Source organism: Dromiciops gliroides, chromosome 2, assembly GCF_019393635.1.
Source record: "Dromiciops gliroides isolate mDroGli1 chromosome 2, mDroGli1.pri, whole genome shotgun sequence".
In the NCBI taxonomy this organism is placed as follows: Eukaryota; Metazoa; Chordata; class Mammalia; order Microbiotheria; family Microbiotheriidae; genus Dromiciops; species Dromiciops gliroides.
Genome location: NC_057862.1, coordinates 249,159,191 through 249,177,067, shown reverse-complemented (window position 1 = coordinate 249,177,067; position 17,877 = coordinate 249,159,191). Strand labels below are relative to the sequence as shown.

The window sequence follows — 17,877 nt, the reverse complement described above, 5'->3', positions numbered from 1 at the left end:
GAATCAGAGGATTACATGAAATATATCACCAAAAAAACCCAAACCCAACACAAAACCTAGATATCTTATTTCAAGGAATCATTAAAGAAAACTGCCCAGACATTAGAAAAAGAGGGTAAGATAAAAATAGAAAGAATGTACTGGGGGGCAGCTAGGTGGCGCAGTGGATAAAGCACAGGCCTCAGATTTAGGAGAACCTGAGTTCAAATCCGGCCTGAGACACTTGACACTTACTAGCTGTGAGACCATGGGCAAGTCACTTAACCCTAATTGCCCCCCCCTCCCCCCGCCCAAGAATGTACTCATCACCTCCTGGAATTCCAAAATGAAAACTCCCAGGAATATTACTGCTAAAATCTAGAACTTCCATACAAAAGAAAACATAATAAAAGCAGTCAGAAAGAATTTAAATATTAAGGAAGTAGCACAATCAAGACTATATAAGAAGGAGCAGCTATCACTTTAAAGGAGCAGAAAATTTGGAATGAGATATTCCATAAGGTAAAAGACAAAGGTCACAAACACAAATAACATATTTAGTAAAAATGAATATAATCCCAGAAGGAAAGAAATGGACTTTCAATGAAATAACAGATTCTCAAATATTCCTGATAAAGAAACAAGAGCTGAAAAGGAACTTAGTATAAATAATAGAAGTCAAGAAAAAAAACAAAAAAAGTAACTACAAGTCAACAATCAGAAAGATAAACTATTACCTTCTAAAGGAGAAAGGAAATACTAAAGGAGTATTCATTTAGAATCTCAATGTCATTAGTTGAGTCATAGAAATAGTCATGGGAGACAGAATAACAAAATACCTGTAGTTCTGTTCAGTTTTTTTTTTTTTTTAGTGAGGCAATTGGGGTTAAGTGACTTGCCCAGGGTCACACAGCTAGTAAGTGTTAAGTGTCTGAGGCCGGATTTGAACTCAGGTACTCCTGACTCCAGGGCCGGTGTTCTATCCACTGAGCCACCTAGCTGCCCCTCTGTTCAGTTTTGAAGATATAAGAATAGGTGTTGGGAGAGATGGGGAAGGGAAGGATACATTAAGGGAAAAATGGGAAAAAAGATGGAATAACTTAAGACACATAACTAGGTTAAGTAAGCCGAACTATATGCAAACATGGAAAAAATGAAAGGAACAGGTGTCATTTGAACATCATTTTCATTTCAACTGGTCAAAGAGAGCAGAACACATAGATACAAAGAGTTTATGTAAGTATACATTCAATTCAACAGGGATACAGACAGGAACAGGAAGAAGACAAAGGGGAATATGAGTGAGGGTAAATATAGGAATGGCAACTACATAGCACAGTGGATAGAGTACCAGGCCTGGAGTCTGGAAGACTGACATGTAAGGGCCAAATTTATTATGGAGAGAGTTAATTGGGTGGCTCACCATAATATTGGGGTTCAGAAAATGAGAGACTTCTAGGTCCAAAGTTTCCTCCCTTCCAAACTGCCTTTTTTAGTTATTTCTCCCAGGCTAATAAGAAAGGAGATTAATAGCCTCTTTTCCACAAACAAACCAGGTTTTATTAATGGGAACAAAATTTACAACAAAGGTGAAGTTAATAAAGCCAGGGACAAGGGAATAGGGGAAGAGAAAATGAATAAGCTCCCTGGCTCTAACAAAGACTGACTCAAACCCCAAACTTGCTTCCAGCTCAGCTAGCTCGAAGAGCTGGCCTTGCTTCCACCAACTTACCACCTGGGAGTCGTAGTTCTTCAATGTAAGTCAGCAGTGCAGACCCTCTCTGGTTTGCTCCAAAGCTCGCTCGCTCTCGCTCTCGCTCTCGCTCTCTCTCTCTCTCAGCAGAATCACTGTCTCTTCCCTTCCTAGTTCCTCCCTCCCTCCCCTCAAAGGGGAGGTCCCTCAAGCTGACTGGCCAAGAGTGGTTTCTTGCTGACATCAGCAGCACACCAACATGTCACTTGGGGTCGGCTAGGTGTGCCCTCCATCCAATCATCCCTAAGTAGGTACTTAGTTTCTCATTCTCACCCAATTCAAACAATACTAAATCAATCAGGTGGGGCCCCTGGGCATCTGCCAAATTCCATTATTTTATCACACAGTTCAACATTTACTGGCTGTATGTCCCTGGCAAGTCACTTAACCCTATTTGCCTCTGCAAGCCTTTATCTGCCTCGCCAATCTGTAAACTCCTGGCTAGAGCTTCTAATCTGTAAGGGGGTTTTTAAAAGATCCCCCAGGTTCATTAAGCCCCGTGTGGGCCAATCTGTAAGGGCCTGCCCCCTCCCCAACTGCTTCTCCCAGACTAACAAGAAACGAGATTAAAAAGCCTACTTTCAATAAAAGCAAAAAACAGGGTTTATTGATGTGGAATAAACTTAGAAATAAGGACAAAGAAAAGCAGGATATGACCTGTAACGTTCAGCCAACAGACTTAACTGCTTCCTATCCCCCTGTACATCTCTCACCTGTGGATGTGGCTGGCCGCTGCTACTGCCGCCTGCCTCTCCCTAGCTTGCTGCTTGCCCTGTTGCCACCACCTGCACTTCCTCTTGTCTCCCCCTCATCTCCCTGAGTCTCCTTACTCCATAGCTCCCTCTCGTCTCCTGTCTTCATCTCCCCTTCTCTGTTGTCTCCTCTATGTCTCTCCTTCTTCACTACTCCCGCTCCTCTTCAAAAACACTTCTCTCCCAGGAAACCCAGGGTCGACCACCCACACACCCCAAGCCAATTTGCTGGCACCTCCCAGGGTGGTGTTCAAGGCTGGCTGGGGCTTGGGTTTTCTGTGCATACTCCAGCTTGGCTAGAGGGAGTCAGTGCATGGAGTTTTCCGTGCATATCTCAGCTGGGCAGAGGAAGCTGGGGCACCCCTGAGGCTTTCTAATTTTAGCCAGAGATGGGGTTCTGAATCACAATTGATTCTTACACCTCAGTTTCCTCATCTGTAAAATGAGTTGGAGAAGGAAATGGCAACCGACTCCAGTATATTTACCAAGAAAATACCAAATGTGGTCATGAGATTGACACACACACAAAAAATACAGAAAGTTATTAGTCATAAGTAAACTTTAAGCTTAGAGAAGATGAAAATAAGATAAAAAGAAAAAAATAAAGGGCAACAACTTTAAATAAAACAGGAAAGAGGTATACAGAGATGAAAAAGGATAAGAGATTAGAATAGAGGGAAATAAACAATTAACTATCATAACTGATATAGGATGAATTTTCCCATAAATAGAAAAGGTTAGCAGAATGGGTTAGAAAACAAAATCCAGGGGGCAGCTAGATGGCGCAGTGGTTAAAGCACCGGCCCTGAATTCAGGAGTACCTGAGTTCAAATCCGGCCTCAGACACTTGACACTTATTAGCTGTGTGACCCTGGGCAAGTCACTTAACCCCCATTGCCTGCAAAAAAAAAAAAAAAAAAAAAAAAAATCCAACACCCTTGAAACATAATGAGTAACAATGAGTTAAAATAACAAAATCTTTTTTGCCTCAGCTAAATACAAAAAAAGGAGTAGCAGTAATAATTTCAGACAAGGCAACAGCAAAAAAGAGAAATAAAAGGGGAAACTAGATTTTTCTGAAATGTTAACTGAGATGATGAACTCATATAAGCACCCAATGGCATAGCTTTTAAATACTTAAGTGAATAACTAAGTGAATTACAAGGAGAAATAGAAAATAAAACTATAATAATGGGGGAGCTCAATTTACCCCTCTCAACTCAATACATTTAACTGAAAAAAAAAATTGGAAAGAAATTAATTACCTGATTTTAGCAAAATTAGGTAAGATAAACCTCTGGACATTATTAAATGGAACTAAAAAGCAGTGTGTATGTGTGTGTACACACGTAACAATCTATCTGTAAAAATAAATATATATGTATACATACACACATATATAAATATTATCATCTATACATGGCACCATTACAAAAATGAAGTCTTAACACATAAAGACCTCACAAATAAATGAAGAAAAGCAGAAATATTATATACATCCTTTGCTGATTAGACTGTAATGAAATTATATTAAATAAAAGGCCAATGAAAATCAGCTGGTGACTAAATAACTCACATAAAGAGTTGTTGGGTCAAAAACATCATAAAACTACAGATAATTTCATGAACAATAATGGCAACATTCCAAAATTTTTGGGATGTAGCCAAAGTAGTACTTAGGGGAAATTTCATATCCGTAAACACTGTTTTATTAACAAAAAAGAGAAAGATGGATTAATGAATTAGGAATGCAACTAAAACTACCAAGAAATGAACAAATTAAAAAAACTTAAACACCAAAAATGGAGTCTTGAAAATTAAAATATTAACATAACTAACCCCCCCCGCCCTGAATTGAATATTAGGGGAGAGGACCAAACTAATAAAATAGAGAAACCATTAATTATCTTGATTAAAAAGAAGAATAAAGAAAACCAAGTTATCAGTAAAAAAATTAGAAAGAATTCCCAAAAAATAAAGAAATAAAGGATATTCTTAGAAATTATTCTTCCTAACTATAGATACAAACAATACCAACAACTTAAATGAGATAAATGAAGATTTAGCAAAAAAAACCCTTGAATTAACAGAAGAAACTGAGAATTTAAAACAACCCAATTTCATAGGAAGAAATAAAACAAGCTATAAATGAACTTCCAAATAAAAAATGTCCAGGATCAGATGGATTCATAAGTGAATTCTATAAAAAATTCAAAGAAATGAATTCTAATATTATATAAATTGTTTGTAAAAATAGCAAAAGATTCTACTAAATTCTTTTTTATGACACAGATATGGTCTTAACAAATAAAATGATAAACATAAACCAGAGAGAATCAAAACAGAAAAAGAAAACTATATACCAATATCCCTCATAGACATAGATGCAAAAATTTTAGATAAAATATTAGCAAAGAAGCAAAAACAGCATATAAAAATGATTATAAACTATGGGCAGGTTAAATTTATGTTAAAAATGCAGGGTTGGTTTAATAGTAGAAAACTAACTAATATTAGTAACATTAGTAATAGTAACAAAAACCATATGACTATATCAATAGATGCAGAAAAAGTTTTCAACAAAATATAATGCCCATTTCTGTTAAAAACAGCAACTACAACCCACAATAATTACATAAGAAATGTAATAGGAATAAATGGACACCCTCCCCCTTTTTTCTGCAGGGCAATGTGGGTTAAGTGACTTGCCCAGGGTCACACAGCTAGTGGCAAGTGTCTGAGGCCAGATTTGAACTCAGGTCCTCCTGAATCCAGGGCCAGTGCTTTATCCACTGTGACACCTAGCTGCCTTTTGTGTGTGTGTGTGTGTGGGGGGGGGCAATGAGGGTTAAGTGACTTGCCCAGGGTCACACAGCTAGTGGCAAGTGTCTGAGGCCAGATTTGAACTCAGGTCCTCCTGAATCCAGGGCCAGTGCTTTATCCACTGTGACACCTAGCTGCCTTTTGTGTGTGTGTGTGGGGGGGGGGGGCAATGAGGGTTAAGTGACTTGCCCAAGGTCACACAGCTAGTGTTAAGTGTCTGAGGCCAAATTTGAACTCAGGTCCTCCTGAATCCAGGGCCAGTGCTTTATCTACTGTACCACCTAGCTGCCCACCATAAATGGACCTTAAAAAAAAAAAGGAGTATATATTTAAACCCAAGTGAGCTCCTTATTTCTTCTCTCTCTCTCTTTTTTTTTTGTGGGGGGGCAGGGCAATGAGGGTTAAGTGACTGGCCCAGTTTCACACAGCTAAAAGTGTCAAGTGTCTAAGGTCATATTTGAACTCAGGTCCTCCTGAATCCAGGGCTGGTGCTTTATCCCACTGCACCATCTAGCTGCCCCCCACCCAACCAGCTTTAAATCCAATGAATTATATCATCATCTAATCCATATCTCTATCTCCTCAAGAATAGTGTGAGGCACAAAACCTTCTATGTGTTATCTCTCCCAATTAGAATATGAGTTCCTTGACAGCAGAAAATATTATCTTGCTTTTCTATCCTTACCTCTACTACTTAGGGCAGTGCATGGTACATAGTATTTAATAAAAGTTTATTGATTCATTGCATGAAATATGCTAAAATCTATATAAAGTATATCTACAAATTTTCTCCTTAACTACAAGTTTAGTAATCCTATCAAAAAGATTTCAGAACATATTTTTACAATGAATGAAATTTTATTAAACATCTACTATGTATCACATACTGTCCTAAGTACTAGAGATGTGTATAGAAAATTAGGTTAGTCTTGCTTAATCTTTGATGAAGTCAAGCTGACTCTTTGGAATGATCTCTTTCCCTTTTGAGATGCCAATTAACCATTAAAGGTTAACTTTAAATACCCATTCTTGAGTTATCTCAAGAATCAAAGTCAAACTTGATGGCCTATATTTTTTAGACTATTCTATTACCTTTTGTGAAAGTAGGTACATTTTCCTTCTCCAATCTTGTGGGCCCCCTAACCCCATTTTTCATTGTCAACAATCACATCTGCCAGTTTTTTAATAGCCAAGGTATAGTTCATATGGACTAAATGATGTGAATTCATTAAGGGCAACTTGTGCATTATATTTCCCTCCATACTCACCTTCTGTTGAGCTCACCAACTCACTTCTAGTCACCCATTTTTGCAATTTTTGTCATTATTTCACCTCCTCACTTTCTCTGACCTTGCACATTGAGTCAGTTGTCAAAACTTGGCATGTCTATCCCTACAATATCACTCATATCTGTCCCTTTATCTCCATTTATCCAGCCGCTACTTCCAATTCAGTCCTCATTATTTCTAGCCTTGACTATTTTAATAGATTCCTTCTTGGCCTCCCTGTCTTTACTTCCTAATGTATCTTCCACACAAGTGCCAAGATGATGTAAGGATTGGAATGGCGCCACCTGCAGGAGACTTACTGTAGAAAAGCTCCGCCATGAGGAGAAGGCCTCTGAGGGCAAGCCACGCGGTCAAGGGCCTTGGCGTCAGGAAGTGACGTTTGCTCTCTGAAGGACTTCCAGCGAGGCCCTTGACCGCGTGGCTTGCCCTCAAAGGCCTTCTCCTCATGGCGGAGCTTTCTACAGTAAGTCTCCAGCAAGTGGCTTTTCTCCATAACAGTGCATGATGACTTCCATATTTATTTGCTTTCACCTGGAAAAAATACACAGTGGACCTGGACTAGACTCCCACAGGGATTTGTAGACAGTCCTACATTATTTTCCCAAATTTTACAGCAGGATCTGGCCTCCATTACCTTTAAAGGCTCCACATTGGTACAATATGTTGATGACTTACTTTTAGCCTCACCTAATGCCTGAAACCTGTTGGAAGATAGCCATCACTTATTATTAGAGCTAAACAAGAAGAGGCCACAAGGTGTCCAAGTCAAAAGTACAATGGTGTTTTCCCCAGGGTAGAATACTTAGGTTTTATTTGGCTGCTGGAACTTGCTCTGTCTCTCCTAAGAGAGTCAGGCCATTCAACAACTTTCTGCCCCCACTACTAAGAAACAGTAAGAGCCATTTTGGGAGCTATGGACTGCTGCAGACAAGTGGAATCCCTTCTTTTGGGGAGCTCACTAAACCCCTGATATCCTTAACAACAAATACTACAGATCAATGGCATTTGGGTGTCTCCAGAAGGTAAGCCACTTCTTTCCCGGAAATTCTACCACCAGGTATGCCTCTCTATTCACAACAAAGGCCATTTTGGTACACAAGGCATTGTAGAAGAGACCTAGATAACACAGCATCTCAAATCAGCTTGGGCTGCTCCACATGTCAATCCTATAATCAGCATGCTTTCAAGGCCAAAGTTTATGGAGGACATTCTCTAGCATATACACCCTTTGAGCACTTGCAAATTGACTATATTACAATGCCAAAGGCAGGACATTATAAATTTTGCCTTGTTATATTTGATCAACTCACTTGGTGGGTGGAGGCATTTCCCAGCCCCCAAGCCACAGCTGCCTTTGTTGCCAAAATTCTTCTTAAAGAGATAGTCCCTTCGTGGTTGCCAAACTGTAAGGGGTAAAATTCTAGCTATACTATCTAAAATCTAATGAGTGGTCGCCAATAAATTATAAGCTTTAGCAAGAGTATTTAAATGTTTAAGTATTTATTAAAGAGCATTAGGATCAGAGAGAAAGGTAAAAATCTAACTATTTCTAAGAGACCCTATCATCCGACCCACCATGACGAGGTCAGGAAACAAAAAAAAAATCAAGAACCCCTCTGCCAGCATCTGCTTTCTACTTTGTGTCCTCCTCCTAGAAATGGGAGGCTCCTCAAATTGATTGGCTGGTAGCCTTGATAGACAGTACCCACGAGCAAACGTCACTTCCAGACGCCAAGGACCTTGACCATGTGGCTTGCCTCTCAGAGGCCTTCTCATGGCGGAGCTTTTCTACAGTAAGTCTCCAGCAGTGGCACCATTCCAATTATTACGATGACTTTATTCAGTAAACCCAGTTCAATAAACTCAGTAGCCTCCCTACCTGCCTCTCTATATAAATTCCTTTCTTTCAATGTACTTTACTACTTGGCTCCAAACTACTTTTTCAACCCAATCACATATTACTTCCACTTTGGGTACCCCTTGGTCCAGACAAACTGGTCCTCCTCATTCTTTATGCTAACTCTCCATCTCCCATCTCTTATGTCTTTGCACTGGCTGGTCCCTCATGTCTGGAATGCACTCCTACTTCACTTCCTTGTAGAATACTGTTTCCCTTCAAAACTGAACTGTGATACCATATCCTACATTAAATCTTTCCTGCACTACCCTCCATCCTCAGCTGTGAGAGCCTTCCCAACAAATTAATCTACTCTGTATATATTCTGAACGTATTTATTTATGTACATACATGCTGTCTCCTTAATGGAATAGAAACTTATGTGGAGACACTTTTGTTTTTGCCACCATATCCCTGTTGCCTTGCACAATGCCTGACACATAGTAGGTTTACAGAATAAGAATTTGAGAGTTGGAAGAGAACCTCAATGGCCATCTAGTCCAATCCTTACACAAAGGAATCCTGCACAGTGGCATACATGACGAGTCTTCCTACTATTTCCCATCAGAGCTCTCCCCATAATTATTTCTCATCATAGCTCTCCCCATAATTTTTCTTCTCCCTTTCTTTCTTCTGATTAATTTGGAAACACACAACAGTGTTGTTAATGACTTAAGTCTAAAAAGGCTCCTTACTTGTGTTATAAATATACATGTATATGAAAAGAGATGCAAATATGTAAACAAGTTCAGCACTACTGTCTTGTATATCAATAAATAGAATTTATTAATATTCCATCTCTTTCCCCTTAATAAGTTTTTAATAATTCTTTCTGAAAAATATTTCTGATTTTTCAAAAGAATTTTTCAGTGAGGATGCAATTTCACTATTGTCTCTAACTTATCTCTAGTGGCTAATATGATTTTCACAAAGACATCCCTCTTTAATCCCTAAAAGACCTATGTACAAATGTCTACTTATTCTGCATGAAGGATAATGTTTATGTTTTGTTTTTGCATCGAATGATAATCAAATACTTCTAGCTTCTAGCCTGATGATAATCAAATGCTTCCAGCTTTCCAGCCTATATACATAATAATCCTACTGTAAATGATCAATGGGTATTTCAAGACCTCAAATTGGTATTCTGAGTGGGTGGAGAACATTAGTATAAAGAGGTTTGCTAGAGCCTGGAAAGTACAGTAGAAAGTAGGCTGGTTGTTTTTTTTTTTTACTTTACAAATATTCTTACTTTTCAACATTTCCCAATACATCATTTTTGCTCAATATACTCCACATTACACTGGTTTAATATTTAATGTTTTAATTCCCAAACCTTTTTAACCTTCCAATATTAAAGTAAATAACCTAGAGTCTAACCAAAGACAGGATTGTTCAAATGATTGAATGACTACTACCAAACTGAGAAAAATTTTAAAAAGAAAAGGGGTAAGCATTAGGTTATTAAAATCAATTAAATTTACCAATAAAAGTCTGATTCCTGTGTCCAGGCTTCTGTTCCACCACAAGTCTTTATTGAATATAAGTAACTGCATCAATGATACAACTACCATTTCCAATAATGCATTTCTGTATTCTGCCATACCTGTAATAAATACAGAGACAATTTTAATGGGAAGAAGTTACATCTTCCAAGCAAAATTATATTCCCCTCAACCCCTCAAAAAGTCAAACATTTCCTCAATATGGCAAATAGTAAAATAGTTTAAATGCACACAAAAGTTACCATTCTAAAGGCTCTTGTGAATCCAATGCAACAGATACAGAGTGGAGTACTTGTAAGGAACTGTCAAGTGAAAGAAATGCGATCATAGCAAAAGGTGACACTGAAATAATAATGAACAAAAATTAAATTTTGCTAGCGGTGAATGCTTTCTACCATAATTTAATTTGGTAAAATTGAGATAGCTGCATACTTCAGTAAACTGACTGCAAAATTAATGATACTAAAACCATTTTTTACTTAGTAAAATATATTTTCCTACCTAGAGTTAGCAATATTCTTCTGACAACACCAGCTTTCATAAGTCTTGTTTGCTTCTCCAAGAAGACAGTCACAGTTCTTGTATCCTTTGGGTAGAAAGGGTTTTGGAAAATTCCAAACACATATACACTTTGAATTTCCCTCAGCAGCCATGTTACCATAATAGTACCACCAAAACATAACTAACAATAGTCTGGGGGCTGGTTTTGGAAAAGGCTGAAAAACCAGCATAAAAATGCAGAAGGCTTAGCTTCAATTAGTGCTAAAACAAGTAAAATGAAATAAAAAAGGCATTCCTGCCACCCAATAACTGTTTTTTTGAACTATCATGTAGAGTTTCAGATTTGGCTGGAGCTCTTTGTCTGAGTTTTGCCTTCAAGCACAGAATGACCAATCACACTTAGGTTAAGACTTAGTAGGAATCCAAATCCAGTCATGAAAAGGACCACATCCAACAGTGCTGGGAATGAAATAGGATGCTACAGCGGTTCCAGCAGAAACTAGAAACATTACTATTAACCTGTGAAGAAAAGAAAAAAAAAGATTGATGTAACCTTTGTGACAAGGGAAGGTTCATATTTATTGGAAATTAATGGTAACATAAAAGCGAAAGGATTCATAAAATTTAAAAAGGAAAAATGTTATAACACTTCCAAAAACATTTTAAAAAAAAAATTTACCTTAGGTGGCTTGACATAGGTGAACCTCCAAGGGCAAACTCCAAAACCTGCTCCATTCCCCACAGAAAAAGTGCATCAGGTGGGGGCAGAGTCCCCATTGCCCATAGAATGGGCAAAATACAAACAAGAGTGCAAAATATGATTGATTTGTTCTAGGGGCTGGTATATTAACTGTAAACCTACAAGAAAAAAATTCAAAATTACACAAAAATAAGTTATCACAGGGGTATTTCAGTACAGTCTAAGTTCCTGAAGATAGAATGGTTTTGAATTTTTCGTTGTATCTCTAGCACAGTGCCCAGAATGTGGTTGACACTTATGTATTTGTTGAATTGAACTGAGCTGGAATTATCTATTCCAACCCTCTCATTTTACAGAGAAGAGGAGACTAAGGCCCTCTTTGGTGAAATTATCTGACCTATCTAAAGTACATTCATTCATTCAATAAACATATTTTAAGCACCTACTACGTGCATGGCACTAGTATAGGCCTGGGAATACAGAAGAGGAGCAAAAAGTCCCTGATCTCAATTAGCCTATAATTTAATAGAGATCACAGAACCAGTAAATGGCAGTGCTAGAATTAGAACCCAGGTCCTGACTTCTAATCTTCCAGTGAGCTTTCTCCTAGACTATGGTGCACTAATGAAGGTTCTTTCCAGAAAAAGAATCCCACATACAAATAATTGTAGACAGGTCGCCCAAACCTACACATAAAGCACAATTCCATATTAAGCAGGAGAAAGAATCCTACATGAATTATTCATGAAATTATACCCTTAAAGTCAATTAAGTGAAATTATTCAATTAGGAGGCAAAGATGCTAACAACCTGTGTAAGAGATTCTCTACCTCCAGTTTTCTAACATGACAAGTGAACCACAGGCAGAGTTTATAAAGAATTTGAGCTCAATGAATAAAGTCAAGGAAATAATGAAAGCCAAGATAACCCTACTAACTAAATACATAGCAATATATCAGAAGTAATGTACAAAAACCAGACGAACGAGACAGAGAGCACAGTGATAGAATCCTTTCCCCTGAACTAGAATACATGGCCTTTATATTTTCTGAGAAAAAAAGGAAACAAGAACTTAAATATTTTTTCAATTTTTAAAAATATAAACAAAAGTTTTTAACATTTGTATCCACCCCCCACCCCCCAGGGCAATGAGGGTTAAGTGACTTGCCAGGTCACACAGCTATTATATGTCAAGTGTATGAAGGCAGGATTGAACTCAGGTCCTCCTGAATCCAGGGCTGGTGCTTTATCCACTGTGCCACCTAGATGCCCCCTAATATTTGTATTTTAAAATTGTAGTTCCAAATTTTCTCCCACATTCCCTTCCCTCCTCAAAAAGGAAAGCAATTTGGTATAGATTATACGGGTACAGTCATCAGTGCTAACTTTTAAAACCAATTTCATTTAGTTCTAAGAAGAAAACACTTGGCTATAAAAAAAAAAACCAACAAAAAACACCATCCTATCATCTAAAACAAGCCAAGGGAAAGACTAGAGCTGTGGAAAAAAAAATGAAATGTCCTCTTACATTATATTGTTCAAAGCTATTCTAATAAATAAAATGTCGATATTCTGCATATATGTTAATTCAAATCATGACAATCCACTGTTGTTTATATTAAGACCAAAGAAAAAAATAATCATGGAAAGATCATCTCTACATATGGTACAGGAGTAGTTTTATGACTAATGCAAAGTAATTTAGTCTACTGCTTTGGAAATTCAGTGTTTTGTAATTTTATATTTGTAAAGTCAGCCTTTCTTTTTTTTAATTGGGTAAAAATATTTAAATTTACTTTTATTCATTACCAGAAAATATTTCGTGATGTTTTGGGAAAGGGAGAAATTTATTAACCTTGGTGAATAAAAAAGTATCAAACCAAGGCCATGTGAAAGTCGGAAAGAATGTTTTTAGACCGGAATAAGGTGACCTGGTTCAGGCCAAGTACGGACTGTTAGTCCTTGTTAAGCCAATTAGCCTCATGGGTGCTAAGTTATTTCATTGTAACAGAGGTAATGAAGCATGTACTAACTATTTTGATTGCTATGAAAAAAGACTTTGTAAATCTCAAAATTCTACATAAATGTAACCCAAACAATTTGGAGGTACACTTCAGAATAAATTCCATGTATAATATTCATGGAAAATGAACAGATTTATGCTTTGTTGTTGTTAAATAAACAAACTTAGAGATGATTAAATTATATATGATGAATATATAGTGACTTACTTATTATTATGGTTAAATAAGACTACAGTAAAATATATTAAAGAGATGGGATACTGTGTTAGCTTTCGCAGCTGTCCTATAATCTAATGTTGAGAGAAAAGTGTAAAAAAAAAGGGGGGGGGGGTGAGGGAGAGAAAAGGGTTTCATGATTACATGCCTCAGAAAGCAATATCCATCTGAAGAGCAAATTCTGTATATATTTGAATCTTGGTTAATAACTGTTCTTGTTATCTTTGTGTTTAATTTATGTATTAGTCTCCTTATTTAGTAAAGCAGAAATGACCAAATTTAGATTAATTTTTACTTATCCACTGACATTGATGGTAGAGGATATATTTTATGATTTTCTTTGAACTCCCCCCCCCCTTTTTTTTAGTGAGGCAATTGGGGGTAGCGACTTGCCCAGGGTCACACAGCTAGTAAGTGTTAAGTGTCTGAGGCCGGATTTGAACTCAGGTACTCCTGACTCCAGGGCCAGTGCTCTGATCCACTGCGCCATCTAGCTGCCCCAAACATTTCTTTTTGTTTGTTTTCTTTTGGTTTTTAGGGCAATGAGGGTTAAGTGACTTGCCCAGGGTCACACAGCTAATGTCCAGTTATCTGAGGCTGGATTTGAACTCATGTCCTCCTGAATCCAAGGCCAGTGCTTTATAAACTGTACCACTTAGCTGCCCCTGAACTCCCTTTTTTTTTTTTTAAAGAAATATAACAATTTTTAAAAAATTGTTTAAATAAATGTGTCTTATCTATTAAATCCAGTCAGGTTTTTAGCAAACATTTATTTTAATGTTAGTTCAAGAATAAGTGAAGACGCAAAGGCATAAATAATAGTTAACCATGTAATAGTTATACTTTTCCTTCAAAAAGTCCTCTGCTAGGTGTTAGCCAGGGAGTTGACCTTCCAAGTGAATATCAGGCTATATATCATTAGGTTTGTAATTACCATTTAACACAAGGTATGGATTATAAGCAAAGGGGTAGAAAAAACTACTCTGTAAATTGAGACTGAAAAAACTCTATAAAAAAAAGGAAAAAACTTTTTAGGGGTACATATATAGATATACATAGAAATACAATGCTTCATAACTTTTTTAAAGTATTAAAGTACAATCCATCTGATTACTCTAAGTTACAAATCATACCTCCAGCAAAGAGACCAACATATAAACCTGTTTCTTCTGAAGTCATCAATTACATATTATATTTTTGTCATGGTGATAAGACTATATAAATAGTATAGTCAGTCCTTGTTCATAAATGCAAGTATAACTAGAAAAACAATATTTTTAAAATAAAAGACACTAGGGGTTAGTCAGTTTTATTTTACTGGACTAAAAATATCTAAGTGCCTGTTATAGTTCTACCTGAATACTAACCTGGAGAACAGAAAGCTGCAATCTATAGAAACAGAGAAATAAGAGTCAAGCTAAGGGGAGAACAAGCAAAAATAATTATCATTTAATATAATGTTTCCATACAAAATTACAGGGAACTAAGCACATTTTTTCCGTATTAAAGCTCATTTTCTCAAAAGATTCAGTTTGGTTCTTTTGATGAGGTAGTATTAACACAAAGAGCTAGATTAGCTACTTTATTGATTTTAACATCTCATCTATTTAAAAACATTATTTATGAAAATCTAGGGCACAGAATTTTTTTTAAAACTAAAAACGTTAAATAGTTGGAGGATCACACAAGATGAAATAGGACAGTTTTGAGATTTTTTTTAATTAAAAGGTTTTGCACCAAGAATTTGATGTAGTATAACTTAAAGGAAAGTAACAGGAAAAAACACTTTGTAATATGTTTCTCTGGTAAAGGGTCTCATTTCCAAGGTATCAAGAAATTAATTCAAATTTATAAGAACTAAAAACTGTTCCCCAATAGATAAATGGCCAAAGGATATGAACAGCAGGTTACAAAGAAATTCAAGCTAGCTATCAATATCACATAAATAGGCTTTAAAATCTCTAACAAGTATGAGAAATGCAAAGCAAGGCAATTTTGATGTACTATCCCAGTACTGTCACTGGGAAAGATAACCAAAAAGGAAAATGACAAAGATGGGAGGGCCCTGTGGAAAACAGGGTACATGGAGCTTTCAATTGTCCAGTCTACTCTGGAAAGCAATTTGAACGAAAGTGAAAAGTTACCAAACTCTGCAAATCCTTTGACCCACTATGCCATGTGACTAGGCTGATACCTCAAAAACAATCCAAAAAAGAAAAAAATTAGTTGAGGAATGGACACAAATATTTTATAACAGCTTTTTTCATTGGAAACTACAGGGGGGACTTCCTACTGAGAAGCAGCTAAACAAATTGGGGTATATGAATGTAATACAATATTACTGTGCCATAAACAATGATTACTGTGCCACAGAGGAAAGTGAGAGAAGAACTTTAAGAACTGATACAAAGAAAAATGAGCCAAATTAGTACAATACAATGATAACATTATAGGAGAAAGACAACATTTAAAGACTTAGAAAACACATGATCGATGCAATGATAAAACATAAAGTCCAAAAGCATGAAGACCATAGCACTCTACTCACCTCCTGATAGAAAGGTGAGAACTTTTAAAATGCCAAAAGGACACATATTTTTTTTTTAATTTTTTTATTATTTTAGTGAGGCAATTGGGGTTAAGTGACTTGCCCAGGGTCACACAGCTAGTAAGTGTTAAGTGTCTGAGGCCGGATTTGAACTCAGGTACTCCTGATTCCAGGGCCGTGCTCAATCCCACTGCGCCACCCTAGCTGCCCCAAGACACATATATTTTTGAACACGGCTAATGTAGGAATATTTGCCAGACTATGCAGCAAGATATTAGGAGATTAAAAAAAAAACAAACTTGCTCAATGGGAGCAAAGTGACTATTGGGAGAGGCGATTATTTTATTTATTTTTTTTGTTTACAGGGCGATGAGGGTTAAGTGACTTGCCCAGGGTCACATAGCTAGTAAGTGTCAAGTGTTGAGGCAGGATTTGAACTCAGGTACTCCTGAATCCAGGTCAGTGCTTTATCTATTGCACCACCTAACTGCCCCTAGGCAGATTAATTTTTTAAAAACTTGTTGTTTTGAAAAATAAAAATAATTCCATAAAAATTCATATTTTCATTTTTAAACTGACATTAATACCTCTTAGAGATTTCAACCATCTTATTGAAGTAAGTATATGAATTGACATGACTTCATACATAAACAAGTGTTTTTTTACTCTTCTTCCTCGATTACCTGGATAATTGCCTTAATCCTAACCTATTATCCTGTGGAAGACTGGTTTTATGCTTTTAAGACATTATTCCTCACTAATTTTATGGTAATAGAAATGTATTTGAATTATTATTTTAAATTATTTTCTCTTTAGGAAAGTTATTTTATAATTTATACATTTACCTAAAGCAATTGAAGGCATAAAAAACATAATTTTTTTACCTGTGTGCAAGATCCACGGCAATAAAGAAAATAATATAAAGAGGCCTCATGAGAGCAGTAAATTCGTAATTGTCAAGTGTTTGGAAAGTAGCAGTCTCAGTGGCTGTATTTATGATTAATGAATATTCTCCTATGCACACTGTCACCCATCCAAAGATAAATATCATAACAGTGCCTCCCATAATTACTATATAATAAAATTTATCTGTTGGGAAGCAGATACCATGGTTCCAAGTCCACAAATGACTCCAGCAAAGTACAGAATGGAAAACAGTTGTTGACTATATATTTCTTTCCTGGAATTATAAACTTGATTGTTTCGGCATCTGCACAACCTGAAGATTCATATTCATCTTCATCTGTCAAGGTATCTGGATTCAGCATTCGTTCTATAGTCACTGGATTTCTTTCTTGCGTATAAACTTGTCATTTGGATGACAAATGCAACAAAAACCATCAATCCACCTGAAAGTGCTGCAGAATAAATAGTCTTTCAGAATGTCTAACTGGTATAAGAGTGTTCCTATTCCTCCTAAAACCCATGGTATCAGAAAAAGAATTATTTGATTACATATATGTAAGGAGGGCACAATAGCCTAATTTGAATCGAGGGCCTCCAAGAACTGTTTGTGGAAAGCGCTTCAGAAAGAAGTCCTGCTTGTAATCATTCAGCAAGAAGGTACAATCTGGACCCATTCTTTTCACTCATAAATAGCGTAAAAGTCTCATCTTCGCTGTCATATGGAGCTCATCTAAGAAGAAAAAAAAAGAAAAAAGATCAACATTTGAAAATGTCATTCATAAAAATTTAAAAGTAATTATTATTTTATTGTTACATACTCTTCTACTAATATTTATCATTTCAGATTATACCAAACTAAGTAATTTAACATTTTAAAATATATATATTTTTAAATTTTATTTGTTTTTGGTGGGGAGTATGGTAGAAGATATTGCAGGGTAGATTCTTTTTTTTTTTTTTTTTTTTTTTTGCAGGCAATGGGGG

The 17,877-nt window shown here is 36.5% G+C and overlaps 1 protein-coding gene across 1 annotated transcript in view; it reads right to left on the bottom strand.

Moving 5' to 3' along the window:
• Positions 1–17,617, bottom strand: part of PCNX4 (pecanex 4) — a 37,551-nt gene extending 19,934 nt beyond the window's left edge. The window contains 22 exon segments of the mRNA XM_043980238.1: positions 9,978–10,081; positions 10,084–10,099; positions 10,241–10,272; positions 10,275–10,340; positions 10,500–10,661; positions 10,664–10,745; positions 10,747–10,806; positions 10,809–10,868; positions 10,870–10,947; positions 10,949–11,018; positions 11,179–11,307; positions 11,309–11,334; positions 11,336–11,357; positions 16,872–17,053; positions 17,055–17,096; positions 17,098–17,124; positions 17,126–17,146; positions 17,148–17,270; positions 17,272–17,355; positions 17,357–17,442; positions 17,445–17,459; positions 17,462–17,617. Coding sequence (XP_043836173.1) covers positions 9,978–10,081; positions 10,084–10,099; positions 10,241–10,272; positions 10,275–10,340; positions 10,500–10,661; positions 10,664–10,745; positions 10,747–10,806; positions 10,809–10,868; positions 10,870–10,947; positions 10,949–11,018; positions 11,179–11,307; positions 11,309–11,334; positions 11,336–11,357; positions 16,872–17,053; positions 17,055–17,096; positions 17,098–17,124; positions 17,126–17,146; positions 17,148–17,270; positions 17,272–17,355; positions 17,357–17,442; positions 17,445–17,459; positions 17,462–17,567 — 1,593 coding nt within the window. The 5' untranslated portion in view covers positions 17,568–17,617.
• Between the last annotated feature and the right edge of the window lie 260 nt (positions 17,618–17,877).